At 50.9% G+C, this 17,927-nt stretch overlaps 1 protein-coding gene across 1 annotated transcript; it reads right to left on the bottom strand.

The window, feature by feature from the left end:
* Nucleotides 1–3,588: 3,588 nt before the first annotated feature.
* LOC117702156 (sorting nexin-33) lies at nucleotides 3,589–16,006 on the bottom strand. The gene is made up of 3 exons (XM_034493448.2): nucleotides 14,593–16,006; nucleotides 12,658–14,505; nucleotides 3,589–5,623 (listed from the first exon to the last, which is right to left on the bottom strand). Exons 2-3 carry the CDS (start codon nucleotides 14,126–14,128, stop codon nucleotides 5,370–5,372), a joined length of 1,725 nt encoding a protein of 574 aa, XP_034349339.1. The 5' UTR covers nucleotides 14,129–14,505; nucleotides 14,593–16,006; the 3' UTR covers nucleotides 3,589–5,369.
* Between the last annotated feature and the right edge of the window lie 1,921 nt (nucleotides 16,007–17,927).

The raw sequence follows: 17,927 nt of genomic DNA on the forward strand, positions 1-17,927 counted from the left end.
TTGAATATGTGGGATTCAGCTTTTCTGGCACCAAGATGCAAAAGGTCTTCAAATGTGTCAACCCCTAACTTATCTACAGCCCCTAGAAAAGGAGGCTTCCCCACGGTATTTGAGATTCTTTTTCTACCATGTGGGAGAACAGAGAGAAGCCCAAGGCAGGCTAAGCCAGGTGTGGTGGTTCACCTCTGTAAACCCAGCACTCCAAAGGCAGAGAACGCACTGCCGTGAGCTCAAGGCCAATTTGAGCTACAGTTTAAGATTCTGTCTAGGCTTGGTAGTGGTGGCACACCCCTTTAATTCCGGGACTCAGAAGGCAACGGCAGGTGGATTTCTGAGTTTGAGGCCAGCCTCGTCTACAGAGTGAGTTCCAGAACAGCCAGGGCTACACAGAGAAACCCTGTCTCAAAACAAACAAAGATCCTTTCTCGGGACAAAACATGAAAGATGAGTTAGCTTCCTCAGTCACTTCTACTTGTGAACAGCCCAAGGCAGAAAGATGTCTGCCATATAGTGTGTCTTTCCTTTTTCACACCCCTAGGGGTGCAGAGTGTACAGAGGGACTTCTCCTCAGCCTCACCCAACCCTTAACTCCCTCACCTCTCACCAGCCTCCTGTTCCACCACATTTCAAAAGCAGGGATCTGCTCCCTGACATTTTTAGACATCAGTGAATTCACCAGCACCGCTTCAAGGAACAGAGCCAGGGCTGGGTTCATGAGAAGCCCCGCCTGGGCAAATCCTCTTCCCTCTGGCCGAGTCTGACTCCAGAATGAAATTGAGAGGCTGACCAGGACTGGCCCGTAGAACAAAGAGGCCACAGCTATGTGTCAGACATTGCTTTTTTTAAAACAGACTGAAATGCTCTGAGGTTTAACCAACAACAACAACAACAAAAAAAAAAAAAAAAAAAAAAAAAAAAACCAAGAGAAAAACGTTTATGTTGAGCTATGTAGATCCATCCCCAGGGCTGGGTTTTGCAACCATCCTCCGAGCTTTAACTATGGGTGGTAAGTTCTGACATTTTTCTATAGTCTTCTTGCTAAGGCTAATAGCCTCCTCCTGCCCCTGTGGTAGGGAGAAGCCCAAGGGCAGTAGTTGGGAAGCAGGTTGGGGTGGGTGAGAGAGCTGTATAGGTTTGGCTTCTAGAGGTCTGAGTCAGTGGGGTAGGCAGGGTGGGCCCAGTCCACACATGCTCTTGGAGAACTGGGTACAGGAATGTTCCTCCCGCCCAGGAGCGGGCCCTGCCCACCGCACCCTGGCTCCTTTTCCTTAGACTTTGAAACTTGCAGACGGGAGATGCTCCAGAGCCTGGAACTGTGTTTGGTAGGTTCAGCCAGGGGCCTTCAGAACAGTCTGGTCCTTGAGGATTGGCTCAGGGTATCCAGAGCTGGGTTCTGGCTCCAAAGCATCCCCCAGCCTGCTGGATGAGGTGGTCAGGTAACACGTTCACTAGGATTCAGGGCCACTGACACTGTAATTGGAACTTGGTGCAGTGGGTTCAACTTGATTAGACACCCAGATGCTCTAAGCACATGTCTGTATGTGCTCTTGTAACTTGCTCTGCATCTGCTCACGAACACTGGACCTCTGTTTGGGCTGCTTGTCCCTCAAAGTTCTCTTGAATCTCTAATGAATTGCTCAAGGGGTCTATGAAGTGACACAGACGGCGTATACTTATGGACCACCTTTGTTTCATATGTGACTCTGGCTATGTAGGGCTGGCTGTTACTGTGTGCTGAAGACTGTGTTGTTAACTGTGTGGCAAAGTGGCTGAGACTTATCTGCAGACAGATGGCAACGCATGCGTGTTCATAGCTGTGAAAACATGACAGAGTGTGGCAGTGTGACCAAGGTGTGACTATGTAAGCACAAGAGCTCATGGTGTGTGAGTGGTCACAGTAGCCTTTGGGCAAGTGTATGGCTATGTGCATTTGTGTCTGTTTGTGGCAGTACATCTATGCAACCAAGGGACTGTGTCTAACGCTGCAGCAGTGCCACAACTATGGCACAGAGATAGATGCACAGCTCTCCTGTATCCTAGAGGCGGGCAGGATGCAGGCTGTCAGGTCTGCCTCCATCCCCCCATCTCTCTACATAAGCACAAAGCAGACTCCTTTTCCAGGATTGGGCCAAGATTGGGAACCCATGGGTCCCAACCCCCATCCCAGGTTCTGGTAGCTGCTTAGGACAGAAAGGGAGGCCTTGTTTTCCAACCCTCTCAGAGCAAAGTGAGAGAGGAAAGCTAGAGGCAGCTGGGCCCAGCTCAGTCTGGAACATCTGCCTGGCATGTGACTAAGGCCAACAAGCCCTGTCATCACAGTATCCCCCCCGCCCCCCCCCCCCCCGCCACCCTGCTCCCTCAGTCTCCTCCTGGGGACACTCTGCCCAGCTCAGAATGATCACAAATTCCTCCAATGCACGGATAGAAACCAGAGACAGGGATTGTGACATCCCCATACACCTGCAACCAGCAAGAGACATTGGTGTTACCTGAAGCAGGTCTAGTCTATGCCTAGCCTTTACTTTCTCATTCTTTCTTTTTCTTACAGTGTTTCACTAGGTAGACCAGGCTGGCCTCATAGAGATCCATCTGCATCTATCTTTTGAGTGCTGGGATTAAGGGTGCGAGCCACTACATCTAGCCTCTAGCCTTCAGATTCTTTCAGATTCTCCTCCTAGGTCCAAGCCCTTTTGAGCCCCCACTGTCATGATTACAGGAAAGAGAGCTGGTTCCCTTCGCAGCAGAAGGGAATAGAAGGGCAAGGGTATTCCTTAGAGCAGGAAGTGTTAGCAGGGGGCTTTCCAGGCATCATGGGTTAAGAGGAACATTCCAGAGGCCTCAGGAAGGAGCCCTACCCCCACCCACCTCAGAGCCTTCCATACAGAAAACTACATGGAGGTCAAAGCAGAGAAGAGGTTACAAATGAGACGTCAGTTCCTTTAACAGTAGGAAAATGAAGGCAGGCAGGGAGGGGAAAATTCCTCAGAAAGTCCCAAATCTGACCTAATTTTGGCCTAGAGCCAAGGGGCTCCATTCCAAAAGTTCCTGTGAGGACACCACGGACTAAATGAGGCCTATTCCTCACCCCTTGCCATGAGTTCCCGAGACTCTGACCTGACCAAAACCCTTCCTGGTGAACCTGACCCTCGAAAACACAACCTTGAGCCCCACCGCCTCCGAAAGAGAACCAGTTCAGTGTTTTTCCCATTTGTGAATTATGCCCAAGCATCAGGGCACTCCCATGGGTACAGAGGTGAGTCTTCTTTAAGTTCTAAAATGGGAGCCACTGCAGACTCCCAAGACTGACCAGTCTCTGCCTCTCCTGAGCCTGACGGGAGCTTTCCAGGGACAGCCCCTAGAACAGGCATCACCCGAGACTATGCTGGGTACAGTCTCATTCTGTTCTACAATCCTCAGCACAAACCCCTGCACATGACTTTACCCATTTTCGAGATGGGGAGGGGCTGGCATTATGGCTTAGTCAATAAAGTGCTTGCAGCATTAGCATGAGGACCGGAGTTCCAATCCCTACTATCTACATAAGTAAAAAGAACTTATGTAGATAGTACATAAGTACAAGTACAGAACTTGGGCATGACCACACATGTCTTTAATCACAGAACTGGAAGGCAGAGGCAGGTGGATCTCTGACTTTCAGGCTAGCCAAGACTACATATATACCGCTTGCCTGTTGTAATCCCAGCACTGGGGAGGCAGAGACAAGAGAATCCCTAGAGTTCACTGGTCAGTCAGCCTATCCCGATTAGTAAGTTCCAGACCAACAAGGACTCAAAATATTAGAAAGCAACTGAAAACATCCAACATGGACCTCTGGCCTCTGTGAGCAACTCCCCCAAGTGCATACACACACACACACATGAACATGCACACAAACACACACACTGAGGCACAGGAAAATGATGGAGAAGGCCCTGGTTGGAAGATACCATGTAATCAGCTGTAGGTGTGGGGTCCTCTACTGCCTCTGACCGGCATAGTCCTGTTTCTGTGTTTTTAAGTTACCGTGAATTGAGTTTTAGACCCACTAAGATCATTGAATCTAGTGCAGTGGGGCAGTTTGGGTCCTGTCACCCGACTCCCCAGCCCTCGGCAAATCTCAGTGCTTCCAGGACTCAAAAAGAAGAGGTTGTGCTTCCGTTAACTGTAAAAGGTTTATCAAGAAAAGAGTCAAGCAGCAGGACCTAGGAGCAGAACATGGCTTCCCAGGGAGGCAAGGGGGGGGGGGATCACTTTCCCAACAAGCTGCTGGGCCACACCCACACCTGAGGGATACAGGGCAGTAATTCCTGGAGGATGTAAACATAGGTGGGTGACTGCACAAACTGACCAGTGAGTCTGGCCACACATGGGGGTTGAGTTTTCAGTATCTTTCTGTCAGATTTCCCACTGTGCAACGGGAGTAATTTGAGAAGACCAAGCCACAGAAACAAAGGTGCCTGGATGTGCTAGGAGAATGGGGAGTCACTGCTGGTTACCTTTGAGAGTTCCCTCCAGAACTCCACCAGGGCCTAGTGCTCCCCGGATTGAGCACCTTGAGCCTAGAGAAGGGAAAGTTGTTGCATGGTCCCCTAAACAAGGAAAAGTAGGAGGGTCCCTCAACCAAGATATTGAAGAATCCAAGGCTTATAGGAGGGAGTTGGCCTGCAGTCCCTCCTGCAGAGGCATGGGTAGGGCAGGAAAACCAGGGACCACAGAGCAAGGATGATCCCTCCCCTCTGTCATATAGATCACAACCCACAGAGAGGACACCAAACTTGCTTTGGGAAAGTTAAGAGGAGGGACCACATAGCTCTTCTGCCCAAAGTGTCTTTCATTCCATTTACTGTCTTTTGCCGGTCCTTGTAATTCTTCCAGATATTGCTGGAATGTCACCTACTCCATGAAGTGTCCCCCTCCCCAACCCTCCCACCAGCAGAGTTCTGTGGTCCTTTGAGGAGTTTCCATGAATCTTTAAGTGTCACCTGTCATTCTGCATTGTCTGGTATCCATCTTGAAAAGAAGCAAGTTCCAGCCTTGGTCACCAATGTCTCAGCCAAGGCCACAGCAGTCTATGGAGTCCACGGAATGAACAGGGTGTGGTGGCCAGGTGACTGTGCACTATAGGCTCCCGAGAAGCTTGATCCTTGGGGACTGACCAGCAGCCCAGGCTTTGGCTCAGAGAACGATTCATCCATCTCTAAAGTCAGGGAAAGGTACTCCAGGGATACCCGGACTTATCAAAAGTCCCTTGTCTTCTCCTAGAAAGAACAGGCCACTCACCTCACCTGCCCTGGGCACCAGAGCCACCGCTAATGACAGGAGTGGGGTGGACAGGTGGGAAGAGGCCCTGCATAGCTGGACAGAGTCTGTCAGAGGTGGTCATACATGCGGAGGGTCTTCTCCAGCTGCTGGCCTACCCGCTGGTAGAAAAGGATCTGCTGACGCAGGTAGCTTTGCATCATGTGCTTGAAGTCGAGCTCACGGCGCTGGTGGAAATGGTTCATCTCGGCCTGCAGGGCGAAGCCTACCACTCGGCAGCGCCTGCGAATGCCATCTGCCTCTTCCTGAGCCATGCGGCCCTCATCACTCATGCGCTGGCTTTCCTTCACCTTAGCAAAGGCACCTGGCAGGACAGAGCACACAGGACAGGCAGGTTAGGGCTTGGCTCTCCCCTGTTTGTTCTCTGTATATCCCTATAGTCCCACACAGTGAGTGACAGCCATATCGGCTCCATTAAGAAAGGACTTCACCCATGAAGCCACCTGGCTGTCTCCATGAAGAACATCACAGGTCTCACTGTCTCCTATTTCAGTCCTGGTCTCACTCTTCCAAATAAAGCCTTCCCTGTGCCCTCTGACCTCTGAGACTTCCTGACATCTTCTGTCTTACTTCTCACACTCTGGCTGGCTGTCCCTAAAGTTGTGAGCTGGGTGATCCAAGGACTGTCATGCTCCTCTGTGTTCCACAGTTCTTACAAGGCCTGGCCCAGGCAGATGTAGACACGTCTGCTAAAATGACTCATCCTATCCTTGAGTAGCTGTGACAGTGACATCTCCCTGACTTGAGAGTCTATCTCACAGTATCCAAAGATATTCCCTAAGCTGGATGCTGCGCCTGGCTCTTCACTGCTTGCACATGACAGTCCACACCCGGTCCCTTGTCTGAGAGGCCTCTGGGAGTTGGCTCTTGCACATGTCACTTCCACAATGACACCATGTCCACCCAACCCGCCCAGTTCTTTCCTATCTTACCCGTGCCTGCTGGATCCCTATCCATAATTGAAGGCCTAGATCAGGTTCCACTTCTATACCAAATTCTCCTCAGTGCCCCAGGCAGGAGGCCTCCCAATACACCTGTCTCCAGCCTGTTGTCATACTGCTGATTCTAAAAGAACACTTCAAAAGGCCACCTGGTATGTCTCCCTTACATACAATGGCTGCCCACTCCTCCTCACCCCTGCCCCCACAGAACCAGAGACTGTAGAGATAAGTAGGCCACAGATGGTGATAGAACTGGATAAACCTGAGCAGGGGGCTTAATCCGGGAGGACTGGGAAGAATCTACAAACAGTTAATAAATTCGGTTTTGAAATAAAGGCACACAACTAACTTTGCCTTTAAGCCAGTTGCTAAGAAGACAAAGCATTGTGTTAGTGCCTGGCACTCATTCTTCAAAGGACGAAAGGGAATTCCCAGTAAAAGAGAGACTTCATTCTTTTCCTTTTGTCCGTTGTTTTAAAATTTACTTCATTTTTGTATGTTGTACAGGAGAATGTCTGCATGTGAGTGCCAGTGCAGGCCAGAGACACTGGCTCCCTCTAGACCCCTGGAGTCACAGGCCGTAGTGAGCCGCCTGACATGGGTGCTGAGAACTGAACTTAGGTCCTCTGTAAGAGCAGCACGTGCGTTAGCCACGGAGCCATTTCTCCAGCCCTTCTTTTGTATTATTAAAATTTACTATTAAAAATCTTTCATTTTGTGTGTATGAGTGTTTGCCTACACAAATGTCTGTGCATCATGTGCTTGCCTGGTGCCGTTCGAGGGTGGCACAGAGCACAAGATCCTCTGGAAATGGAGTTATAGACAGTTGTGAGCTGCCATGTGGGTGCTGGGAGTTGTATCCAGGTCCCCTGGAAGAGCAGTCAGTGTTGAGTCATCTCTCCAGCCCTTCTTCTTCTTTTTCTTTTCTTTCTTTTTTTTTTTTTAAAGATTTATTTATTGTATGTATGTGAGTACACTGTCCTGTCACTGTCTTCAGACACACCAGAAGAGGGCATCAGATTTCATTACAGATGGTTGTGAGCCACCATGTGGTTGCTGGGAATTGAACTCAGGACCTTTGGAAGAGCAGTCAGCGCTCTTAGCCACTGAGCCATCTCTCCAGCCCCCTTCTTTTGTTTTGATTTGTTTTTGTTTGTTTGTTTGTTTTGTTTTGTTTTGTTGTTGAGACAGGATCTCATGTAGACCAAGCTGATCTCAAACACATGTGTTCCTATACTTTGTTTATGTGATACTGAAGACTGAACCCAGGGTCTTGTGCATGCTCTGCAAGTACTCCACCAAATAAGACCCACCCCTGGCCCACGACACCTCTTCTATGCGGTACTCACGTTGCTGGAAATGTTCAAATGCACTTACGAGGCATTTCCTATCTGCCAGCGCTTTGCATGCTGGAAATAACTCCAGATGCCTTTATCAGAGACACCATCTCTACCAGTCAGCAAGAGGAGCTAATACCTCAAGTTTGGAGAGAGATACTTCCATAGTGCCCCAAATCTGTAACCCCCAGCTTTAACGTCACTCAGGCCTCTGAGACCTTCCCTCAGTTACCACCTGCCTCCTGGTCCATACTGACGGTCCAACCCTGGGCACAGGAGGGAACCCAGGAAGAGACTGCAGACCCGGGAAGATCCTCAAGGGTAGCTGTTCAGTATCATCACAATGACTATTTTAAGAAGAAACCAAGATCCTGAGAGGACTTATCTAGGGGCTCCCAACTCCCTTCCCATGAGTGGAGGGTGCCTGACCCTCCACATCTGGGGGATGGACAACATCTCTACGACAAAAATCCCATGTAAGGCCTTTAGACAGTGGATTCAAGGATCCAAGAAGGTCATAGTGGGTAGGAGGGACCATAAGAAATAAAAGATGGAGACAAAGAAAGTGAAGTTAAGCTTCAGCAAATAGAGTGTACCTGAAGCAGAGACCCAGAAGAAGCCTGAATTCCAAGTCTGGGAGCAGTGCTGGGAGATCAACACTCAAAGAAAGATTTTCTTGGGGCTGGAGAGATGGCTCAGTGGTTAAGAGGCTGAATCTCCTTCCAGGGGATCTGGGTTTCATTCCTAGCACCCACATGGCAGCTCACAACTGTATGTAATTCCAGTCTCAAAGGATTAAATGTTCTCTTCTAACCTCCACAGGTACCAGGCATGAATATGGTACAGATATATATATATATGTATATATATATACATATATATACGTATACGTATACATATATATGTGTGTGTGTGTGTGTGTATATATATAATATTTTTTTTTCAGGCAAAACACTCATATACATAAAATAATTTTTTTTTGTTTTTGTTTTTGTTTTTCGAGACAGAGTTTCTCTTCTCTGTGTAGCCCTGGCTGTCCTGGAACTCACTCTGTAGACCAGGCTGCCTTCGAACTCAGAAATCCACCTGCCTCTGCCTCCCAAGTGCTGGGATTAAAGGCGTGCGCCACCACCGCAAGTTAAATTTTTTTAAAGAAAGATTTTCATGTCCATGAAAATGACTTGAAGGATGACTAAAACCACTTTTGTTGATGAGATAGTGGCTCAAGAAGGAGCCTACTGAAATCACTAGGGATCCAGAGACAGGCAGGGCTTGGGGCAAAGGCTTCAGAAGGGGCAAGGAGAGGCAGAGGCCCCCACCCTGCTCTCCATCCGTGATGGTTTGAACGAGAATGGTACCCATAGGCTCATAGGCCTCTCATCTCCAGTTGGTGGAACTGTTAGGGAAGGATTAGGAGGTGTGGCCTCATTGCAGGAAGTATGACACGTGGGTGGGCTTTGAGGTTTCAAAAGTCCATGCCATTCCCAATTAGTTCTCTCTCCCCCCACCGCCCCCCTCATCCTTAGGGATGAGATGTAAGCTCTCAGCTACTGCTCCAGCAGCATCCCTGGCTGCGGCAACGCTCCTCACCATGGTGATAGTGAGCTCTAACCATTTGAAACTGTGAGCCCCAATAAATATTTTCTATTATCAAGCCGCCTTGGTCAGCAATAGAAAAGTAACTAAGACACCATCATTTCCTCACCTGGTGACTTAATTCTGGGGTCAAGACCAATGAAAGCTAAGGAGTTCCACTTGAGCAGGATGGTGTTGTGTGTGTCAAGAACACGCCTACGTTCCACTTAGGACTCAATGTGAGATTAACCCAGGGTTGCCTCTGGCTTGGCATATTAGATCCCAGGGAAGAGGAGTGAGAGCTTGGAGACTCCCAGCTACGGAGTCTCAGGGTCCCAGGCATTTTTCCTACCCTCCCCCACTTAAAACTACCTATTCTAAACTCGGGGGCAGGAGGTCTAAGTCCTTATACAAGTTCTTACGCCTCCAGAAAACCACTGCTCTGGCTGGGCTGTCCCCAGACAGTATTACATGTGACGCTGCTGAAAAGTGCTTATAACAACAATGTGCCTTAAAGTTTCTACATCTGTGAAATGGGACAACAGCAGCACCAGCTCTGTAGGAACTGCGGTCTAACTGAATATGCATGAAGTGCCACTCCTTGCACCTATCATAGACTAGGACTCAGAATGCTTTATGCTTTGGTATGCAATTGACTCCCTGTATGTGTGTATGTACATATGGATGTATGCATGTGTGTGTGCATGCATGTTCATGTGGGTGTAGGAATGTATGTGCCATGGTGTCATACCATCACACGTCATTAAAAACAAAGCTAAACGAAGAGGAGGAAGAGGAGGGAAAAAGCAGCAGCTGCTGCTTAGGTGAAGAAAGGATTGGATGAGGAAAACATATCTTTACCCTAGTCAAGACTACCCTCCTTTACATAAGCCATGAGCTCCATGGCCCCTTGAGCATGCTCTCAGTGCCAGGCCTTTCTCAGGCACACAGAGCACAGAAACTGAGGTGGTACTGGAGTATTCAGCCCAAGCCTCCCTCCTTCCTTCCTCCTTTCCCTTCTGTATCATCGACCCCAATGGTCCAGCTCTCAGGAGGTTCCCTCTTCCACCTGCCTGATGCAGTAGATTCCAACATGCCTGGCCTTTGTGTCTTCTCTGCTCTCAAATCACCTCAACTCTGCTTACCTGTGAAACTGAAGGGACCATACCAGTGATTTAGTAACAGGGTCTTAGGATTGATCCCTAACCTTGCTGGCTCTCAGGAGAGGACTCTGGGTCCTGGCTTGCTCTGGGCAGTCACTACACCCCCACCCACCCCCTTTTGTGACAGGATTGGGACAAGAAAAGCCATTACGAAGCTTTTCTTTCCCACAAATGCCCCACATGGGCAGAACAGGGTGGTGAGCTGAGCTCAGCTCCAGTCAGACTCTGTGTCACAGCAATATGGTGTCTTAGGGAGAAACTCTCCAAGGTCACCTCATACGGGAGGTCCCTTCAAGCCTGGTTTCCTGATTCCCCAGCCTGGGCCTCCCTTAACTGTTCCCTCTCCTGCTCACCATTGGTTCAAATGTCTAGATGGGATAGACGGAACCCGGGACCAAACGTCCTGTTACTTTCTTTTCTCTGAGGAAAGCCTCTGTCCACAAGGCTAGATCAGGATACGCTCAAGCTGCGGTTTCCAAAAGCCTGCCAGTTCTCCTCCAAGCTCTCCTCTGGCACTCAGGACAGGCCTCAGAAGCTAGAGTAAGCAGGGCTAGCACTGCAGTGGGGCGATTCAGGAAAATGAAGGCAAGCAGCATCTACTTCAGGGTCTCCCCAGCTCCTGAATCTAAGAAACACCTCAAGTAGAGACTGAGACATGGTCTCTCCTACCTTTCTACCTATCTGAGGTAAAACAGACAATGTGGCTTTCCTCCTGTCTTCTTCGATGAGAGCCTGGGAGCACCGGGTGTGTGGATACGTGGTTGCCCTCTTGCCCCAACTCTGCCCTAAGTGGGAGTTTCTAGCCACTGAGTTTGGGCAGCTGTTTAATCACTATGCCCAGCCTCTTGCTGCCCACACAATAACATGCCATCCAAGGAGCTGGTTGAACCAGCTTTCCCAGGCCCAGCACAGTGTGTGGCTCTACTTCCGCACAGGGAGGTACGAGCCCTGCCAGGCTGGGCCCCTGCTACCAGTTATCTCCTGTGCCCCGAATGCAAAGGCAGATTTGTGGGACCGGCCTGAGGCCAGGGCAGGCTTTCCCCAGAAGCCTCTACCTCAAAAGCCATAGAAATTAAGGTCTTGGAGGGCAAAGGCTCTTCCCAACCAGGGACACAAGACAAACTGGATGGATGCAAAGCTGGGCTAGAACTCAGGCTTTGAAATCCTGAGGCTGAAAGGAGGAGAAAGGTAGGTGGAGATGTGAGAGTTGAGCAAACAAAAGAGAAGGAGAAGGTGAAGGGGGACAGCCACCTTCCCAATTAGGACAGGGGCCTAGGTGTGGGGGTAACCTACTTGTTCTCTATATTAAAGTCAGAGGGCTGCCCAGAGCAAAACTCCCTGACCTCAGGGCCTAGGGTCCTGGGAGCCAGCCCCACGCCCTGCATATATTTCTCCTGAGTTACTAGCCCTAGGGAGGACCACACCTCTGTCTTGATATCTGCCTTCCCTAAGTCCCAGGACTCAGCCCCTGGCTCAATCCTTATGCAAGAGAAGCCCAGCTTGGGAAGTAGGAGATAGATTGGTCCATGTGAACAGAGCCCTGGAGACCCCTGGTTGTGCCCCCCCCAACCCCCACCCAGCTGACTGCCCCATGTGACCCAGGATGAGTCATTTCACTGGCAGTTCCTTAACAGTTCCAGCAGCAACAGGCAAGGGCTCATCCTGTCCCTCCCCTGTACCAGGGACCATGAGAACTGAAAACGTGATGGGCCTGGAAGGCTGCCAATATTGCCAGTATGAATGTGTCCTTGGGGAGCTGGAGGGAGGAAGGGATAGTGCTGGCTGAGCCAGACTTGTGTGCAACCACTCTCCTGTGGACAGACTTCATCTGCCAAAAGGAGGGCAGATAGTGGCTATCAGTGCAGTGATAGTGGCTAGCAGACAGGGCAGAGAGGGAGTCTGTACTCAGATGCTGTGAAGAGAGAGCCTCTGAGAGGGGAAAGACAACCTGCAGTGTGTCTTACCTGTGTCTTGGTCCTCCTTGAACCCATGGGTTCATCTAAGACAAGACCTGGGATCTGGTTATCTCTGTGTTCCCAGAACTCAGAGTAATACCTTGGGGTTACATGCGTGATGGGGTCAATGAGACACAGAAAAAAAAAAAAAAAAAACGGAATGGATAAGAGGCATACACAGAGCTCTGTGAGAACACAGACCAAAGCTATCCACACCATCCCTCTGCCCACAATAGCACTCTCCAGAGAACCGTCTGAACACACTTGCTGAGCAGCGAAGGAGACGGAGACAGGAAAGTGTGATGAGCTGTCCTTAGTCCAGGCTGTCCCATATTCCCAGGGGCCAGAAGACTTACGCAGGGCTTACCTTTCTGCAGGTGGATAATGTCAGGGAAGTTGGAGAGTAGGCCCTGGTAGAGAGACAAAGTGTCAAGCATTTGGAAGAGGTCATGCTTAGGTTGTTCAGCAAACATCTCGCCAACAGTTTCATAGGTCCGGCCAGTGTGAGAGATGGCATTATTGAGAGCCTCAGACCTAAAGGGAGGGTCCATCTGGAAGGCATGGCTAATGGCCTGGAAGGCACTGCCGAGCTTCTGGAACTCCTTACGGAAGCCACCCACGTGCTTCCGTACCAGCTCTGCCGCCACAGTGCTAAGCTGCAGGACGCTGTCATCCATCTTCTTACTGAAAGCCTTGAATGTATCCACGCGGTCCTCTACATCCTGCAGATCCTGGTGCTCTGTGGGGATCTGGAAGGTGAGCAGAAAACTGGCACCCACCATCTCATCCTTCTCTGCTCGGCGTTTACCCATCTTCCACTGCTTGTCATCCAGGCAGCTGAGGAAGTGCTGGAAGCCCTCGTACTGGGAGAGCACAGGGTGGCTGGTCATGTGGTCCATCCAAAGGATGAGCCTCCGTTTGCGCTTCTCAATGAAGTCCTCCTCAAAGCGGCCTGTGGCCTGCTTCTCAGGCAGGTGGGGCACTGAGATCACTGTGAACTTGTGCAGAAGGCGGTTGTAGAGCCAGTCAAAGTGTTTGTAGCGCCGGTAGACAGGCGAGCCAGCATGGGTGGGTGTAAGCTTGTAGGAGATGTAACTTTTAATGCCTTTGAACTTGGTCTGTTTGGTAGGGTCCTCTATGGAGCAGGCAAATGGGTGGGGGTTGGCCTTCCACTGAGGGCCTCGTGGGCCCATCTCAATGGGGTATGTCTCTGCAATCTTGGCCATCATGGGCACATCACCAAGGATGAAGGCCTCCACCCCAGAGCGTACAAAGCATGAGAAACGATTAAGGTTCCGTCCTACCACACTTCCCCGCTTGGCGGACGCCAGACTGTCCTGTCTTTCCAGGGGTGCCTTGGGTCGGAAAGCCATATGCTGGTTGGGGTAGGCACCCGGATAGGAGAGGTTGAGTGGAGGGTGCCCATTGGTACCTAGACCACCAGCCAGTGGCTCTTCCACCACTGTGCATCCGTCATCCCAGTCATCCCAGTCATCATCATCATCATCCTCAAAGCTTCCTTGGTTTGAGAGGTAGCCGCTGCCCCCACCACTTCTGGCTGGACTGGCCATACTAGGGCTGCTATACAAACTCACCTGGGTGCCCAGGGAGCCTGCAGGGATGTTGGAATAATCCACATGGTTGGTGTTGATGCCAGGACGGACAATCTCAACATAAGAGGCAGGGAAGAGCCCTGTCTCCCCACGGCTGTTCTGTCCCTGCAGCCAGCCGTCCAGTGAGGTCTCACTGAAGATAACCAGGTCTTCATCCTGCTGGATACTGATTTCCTCCTTGTTCTCACTGTGGAAATCATAGAGGGCTCGGCCTTTCAGTGCCATGGCTAGGCTATCTGTTAGGTCAAGACTGGGAGGAAAATGCCTTGCCCAGACCCGGAATGTTCAGCAGGGTGTCCTCCAAAAAAGTACTTGCAGTTCCAAGTCTAGGGTGCCCTACCAAGCCCCTTGGGCAGGGTCTCAGCATGCACAGATGTTGCCTAGCTGCCTTTTGGTCAAAGAAGTGTCTATGGTCCAGAAACTGCCTTGGGATATCTGCCTGTAAGCAGGGAGGAGTTGGTCATGGCCACAGTCTTTCTCCCCTCCCTTTGCAGCCCCTGAAAAGGACCGAGTCTCTCCCTCCTCACGCACCAAGCAGAAAAGTCAAATGACTTGGAGAAAACAGCTCTACTAGAATGCAACGGACACTTTCCACTGGAACACTGGTGGACAACAGAAGAGAATTACCCTCGGACCACGATCCCAGGAACGCAGGCAAGGTTCTGCCTCCCCTGGCTCTCGGCTCTTACTGGCTGCCTGCTCCGGCTTTGGGAGGCTCTCACATTCCTCTGGAGATCTGTTCCTTCCTCCTTCCTCTCTCCTCTCGGGCCACTGCGTCTTCAAGAATCCAGAAAATCCAAGAGGGGCAAGGAGAATAACAGCAGAATCCTGAACCAATTCCAAGGGTGGATGTGTCCGGCCTCCAAACGAGCCAGGCCAGGAAAACAAGGGCCAAAGCTTGCACAACCGGCCGATAACTACCTCGACCTAGGGGGTGCGACCCCGTCTCCACCCGCTCTGGTGCCCTCTTCCCGCCCTGCAAAAGTCCAGCCCCCACCCCTAGATAACAAGGGAGCGCGACAAGCGGCACAGAGGACTTCTGGCCTCTTTCTCTCAGTGCCTCTTTTGTTTGCCTAATTCCTCGGCAGTTTCGGAGTACGAAGCTGACCCGGATCGGAATCCCAGAACCCCCGTCCAGAAGTAACGCTAGTAGAAACCTCCACCATCACCGCCCCCGCCCCTGATGAGCCCCCAAACACTCAACAGCAATCGGTAGATAGAGCTCTGTCGAATAGATGGTGTGGCCGGGTGTTTGTCCGTCCGTCCGTAGGTTCGTTCTCCCCGATGCCCTCTGGATCCGACCCGAGAGGGACTAGCTGAGTAGCTGAGCCCCCAGCCTCTGGCTTCCTTACCCTTCACTTGCAGCCCTTCAGCGCTGCCAGCAGGAAGCCAGATCCAAAACAAACAAACACCCTCCCTTCAAAAAAGAAAAAAGAAAAACAAAAAAGAAAAAGAAAGAAAGAAAAGAGAAAAGGGGAGGGGAGGAGTCCAGGAGGTGGCGTTCCGAGGAAGGAGGTTAAAGCTGTAGGGGAGGTAAGGGGTGGAGAAAGAGAGGGAGGGAGGAATGAGGGAGGGAAAGCAGGCTACGGAATTCAACAAACTCTACCGCACTTCCGTGCGTCCTGGCCGGGCAGGGACCGCACAGCTCCGCCCTCCCGCGGCCAGGGTGCCACCGCCGGCCTTCCGCTCACTTTCCTTCTGGCGGGTGCCCTCCCTTTCTCGGGTTCAGTCCGGGTGGCCGGGATCCAGGAAATGGACCCGGGAGTCGGGGAGCTGCGAGCTTTCAGCAGCCGAGTAGCCGGCGCCCAGAGCCGCTTCTCGCCCGGGTTGGAGCGCCGCGCGGGGGAGCTCGCCAGCCGCTGCCGAGCTTCGCCTCCTGGACTTGGTCATCCATCTGCCTTTTCCGTGACGCAAGTGCAGGAAAACTCCGAAAGTTTGTGGAGCGCGGAGTGGCAAGGAGGGAGCTAAAGGCTAGGAGAACCGCCCGGCTGCAGGGAAGCAGAGCTGAGGACTCCCTTTTCCCAACCTCCTTTTCCGCCTCGCGTGCTCCGGTCCGTCTAGGGGCTAACACAGCTCTGGGATTGTTCTCAGAGGGTGGAGGCAGCAAACTGCGACCTTGGTGTCCCGCATGTGATAACCGACGCTGTGAACCTGATCATGAGAGGAGCCCTTCTGCCTTCGGCAGCTCCCGGAGGCGGGGGGGGGGGGGGCCTGGGGGGGGGGATCAATAAGACCACATACTTCTGCAGTGACAAGTAACAAAAGTTAGGCACAGTCGGGTTCTGGGTTGCTTTGTCCTTTCGAGGGAGCCGGATCTTCCATTCAGGCCAGCAGCAAATAGCAAGGAGAGAGGAGAGGAGAGAGGAGTGGTCTGGTGTATAGACTCTTCGGCTTCCAGGATTTGACCCTCCAGATTATGCAAAATGAGGTGAACTCTATTTAAGATAGGAATTGTACTGAACTCCTGAGCGAAAATCTAACAGTTTGGATTGCTGCTGTGCCCCTCTGGTTTTTAATTCACAGTCTATCTCATACTTAAGTTATATATTCCAAACAAAAAATGAACCGAGAAAACTATGCTTCTCTTCTGGAAGATCCTAAATATCTTCACAGGTAGGCAAGATGTTTCTGCCCTACTGTGGCCAGTGCCGTGCAAAATGCTTGAGATGGCACTTACTCCAGCCTGAGTGGAAACACACATTAAGGACCTTCCAGCGATTGGTGACTCACACCTTCAGTCCCAGCACTAACAGAGACAGGTGGATCTCTGAGTTTGAGGTCAGCCTGATCTACAGAGTGAGTTCCAGGACAGCCAGGGATAGATACACAGAGAAACCCTGCCTCTCTCTGTCTCTGTCTCTGTCTGTCTCTGTCTGTCTCTGTCTTTCTCTGTCTCTGTCTCTGTCTCTCTGTCTCTCTCTCTCTGTCTCTCTCTCTCTCTGTCTCTCTCTCTCTCTCTCTCACACACACACACACACACACACACGGACCTCCTACATCCCGAATACTATTGTTCCTTACTGACTGACGGCCGGTTAACTAGTGTAAAGTCAAGCTGCTGGAGGTTGGTGCCTTCGGCTGGTTTGAGCCTCACAATTCCTCTGGCTCCAAAACTCATTTTCATTGTTAAAATTTGACTCCCCATGACGGACGACAGCTTGTCATGATGACACACATGGGAGGCTGAGTGAGTGCCAGGCCAGCCTATGCCACATCTAGCAAGATCTTAACCAAAAGTTAGAAAAGCAAACCGGGGAGCTGAAACAGGACTGTCATGAGTTAGAGGCTGGACTCCAGTGTGAGACCCCCTTCTCAGATAAACCATCACAACAACAAATGAGCCGGCTGTGGGAGTGAACACATTTAATCCCAGAACTTGGGAGACAGAGGCAGATGGATCTCTGTGAGTGAGTTCTAGGCCAGCCAAAGATAACATAGCAAGACTCTGTTTCAAATTCAAAATTGAAAAATGCCGGGCATGCCAACAGCACTTGGAAGGCAGAGGTCACAAATCTGAGGCTACCCTTGATTCTATGTAAGCTGGAGGGTCACAAAACTAGGTGTTACGGTACATCCCTATAACCCAAGCACTCGGAAACAAAGGCGAGTTTTAGCTCAGCTTTGTCTATGAAGTGAATATAGGGTGGCTAAAACTAAGCAGTGAGGTCCTGCCTAAAAAACCAAAAGCACAAACCCTAGCGTCTGGGTTATTTTACCCAGGGGGAAAAAAAAACAGTTGTGAAGCAAAACTGAACTTTTGCTTCAATAGATCAAGAGTTGGGTTTGCTCCTTGGGATCCCCATTGACCAGGTTAGTCCATGAGGCTGATGCATCTCCCCCGACCCCAAGAAACCTTGTCCCTTGCTGTATAAGCAGCCGTGATCCTAAAGACTTGGTTGACTGTTCCTCCCAGCTGCTGTCCTTCGTTTCGACAGGGTCCTGCGATGTAGCCCTAGCTGACCTAGAACTGGCTATGGACCGTGATGGTCCCAAACTTGCAAACATCTTCTCACCTCTGTTGGAG

This window comes from Arvicanthis niloticus, unplaced genomic scaffold (genome assembly GCF_011762505.2).
Source record: "Arvicanthis niloticus isolate mArvNil1 unplaced genomic scaffold, mArvNil1.pat.X pat_scaffold_516_arrow_ctg1, whole genome shotgun sequence".
Lineage (NCBI taxonomy): Eukaryota > Metazoa > Chordata > Mammalia > Rodentia > Muridae > Arvicanthis > Arvicanthis niloticus.

Bases quoted from the DNA above. Each gene is read 5' to 3' on its own strand.
- LOC117702156 (XM_034493448.2), bottom strand. From the start codon at position 14,128: ATGGCACTGAAAGGCCGAGCCCTCTATGATTTCCACAGTGAGAACAAG. The intron at 5,624-12,657 runs GTAAGCCCTGCG...CTGTCCTGCCAG, and splicing joins CATTATCCACCTGCAGAAAG to GTGCCTTTGCTAAGGTGAAG.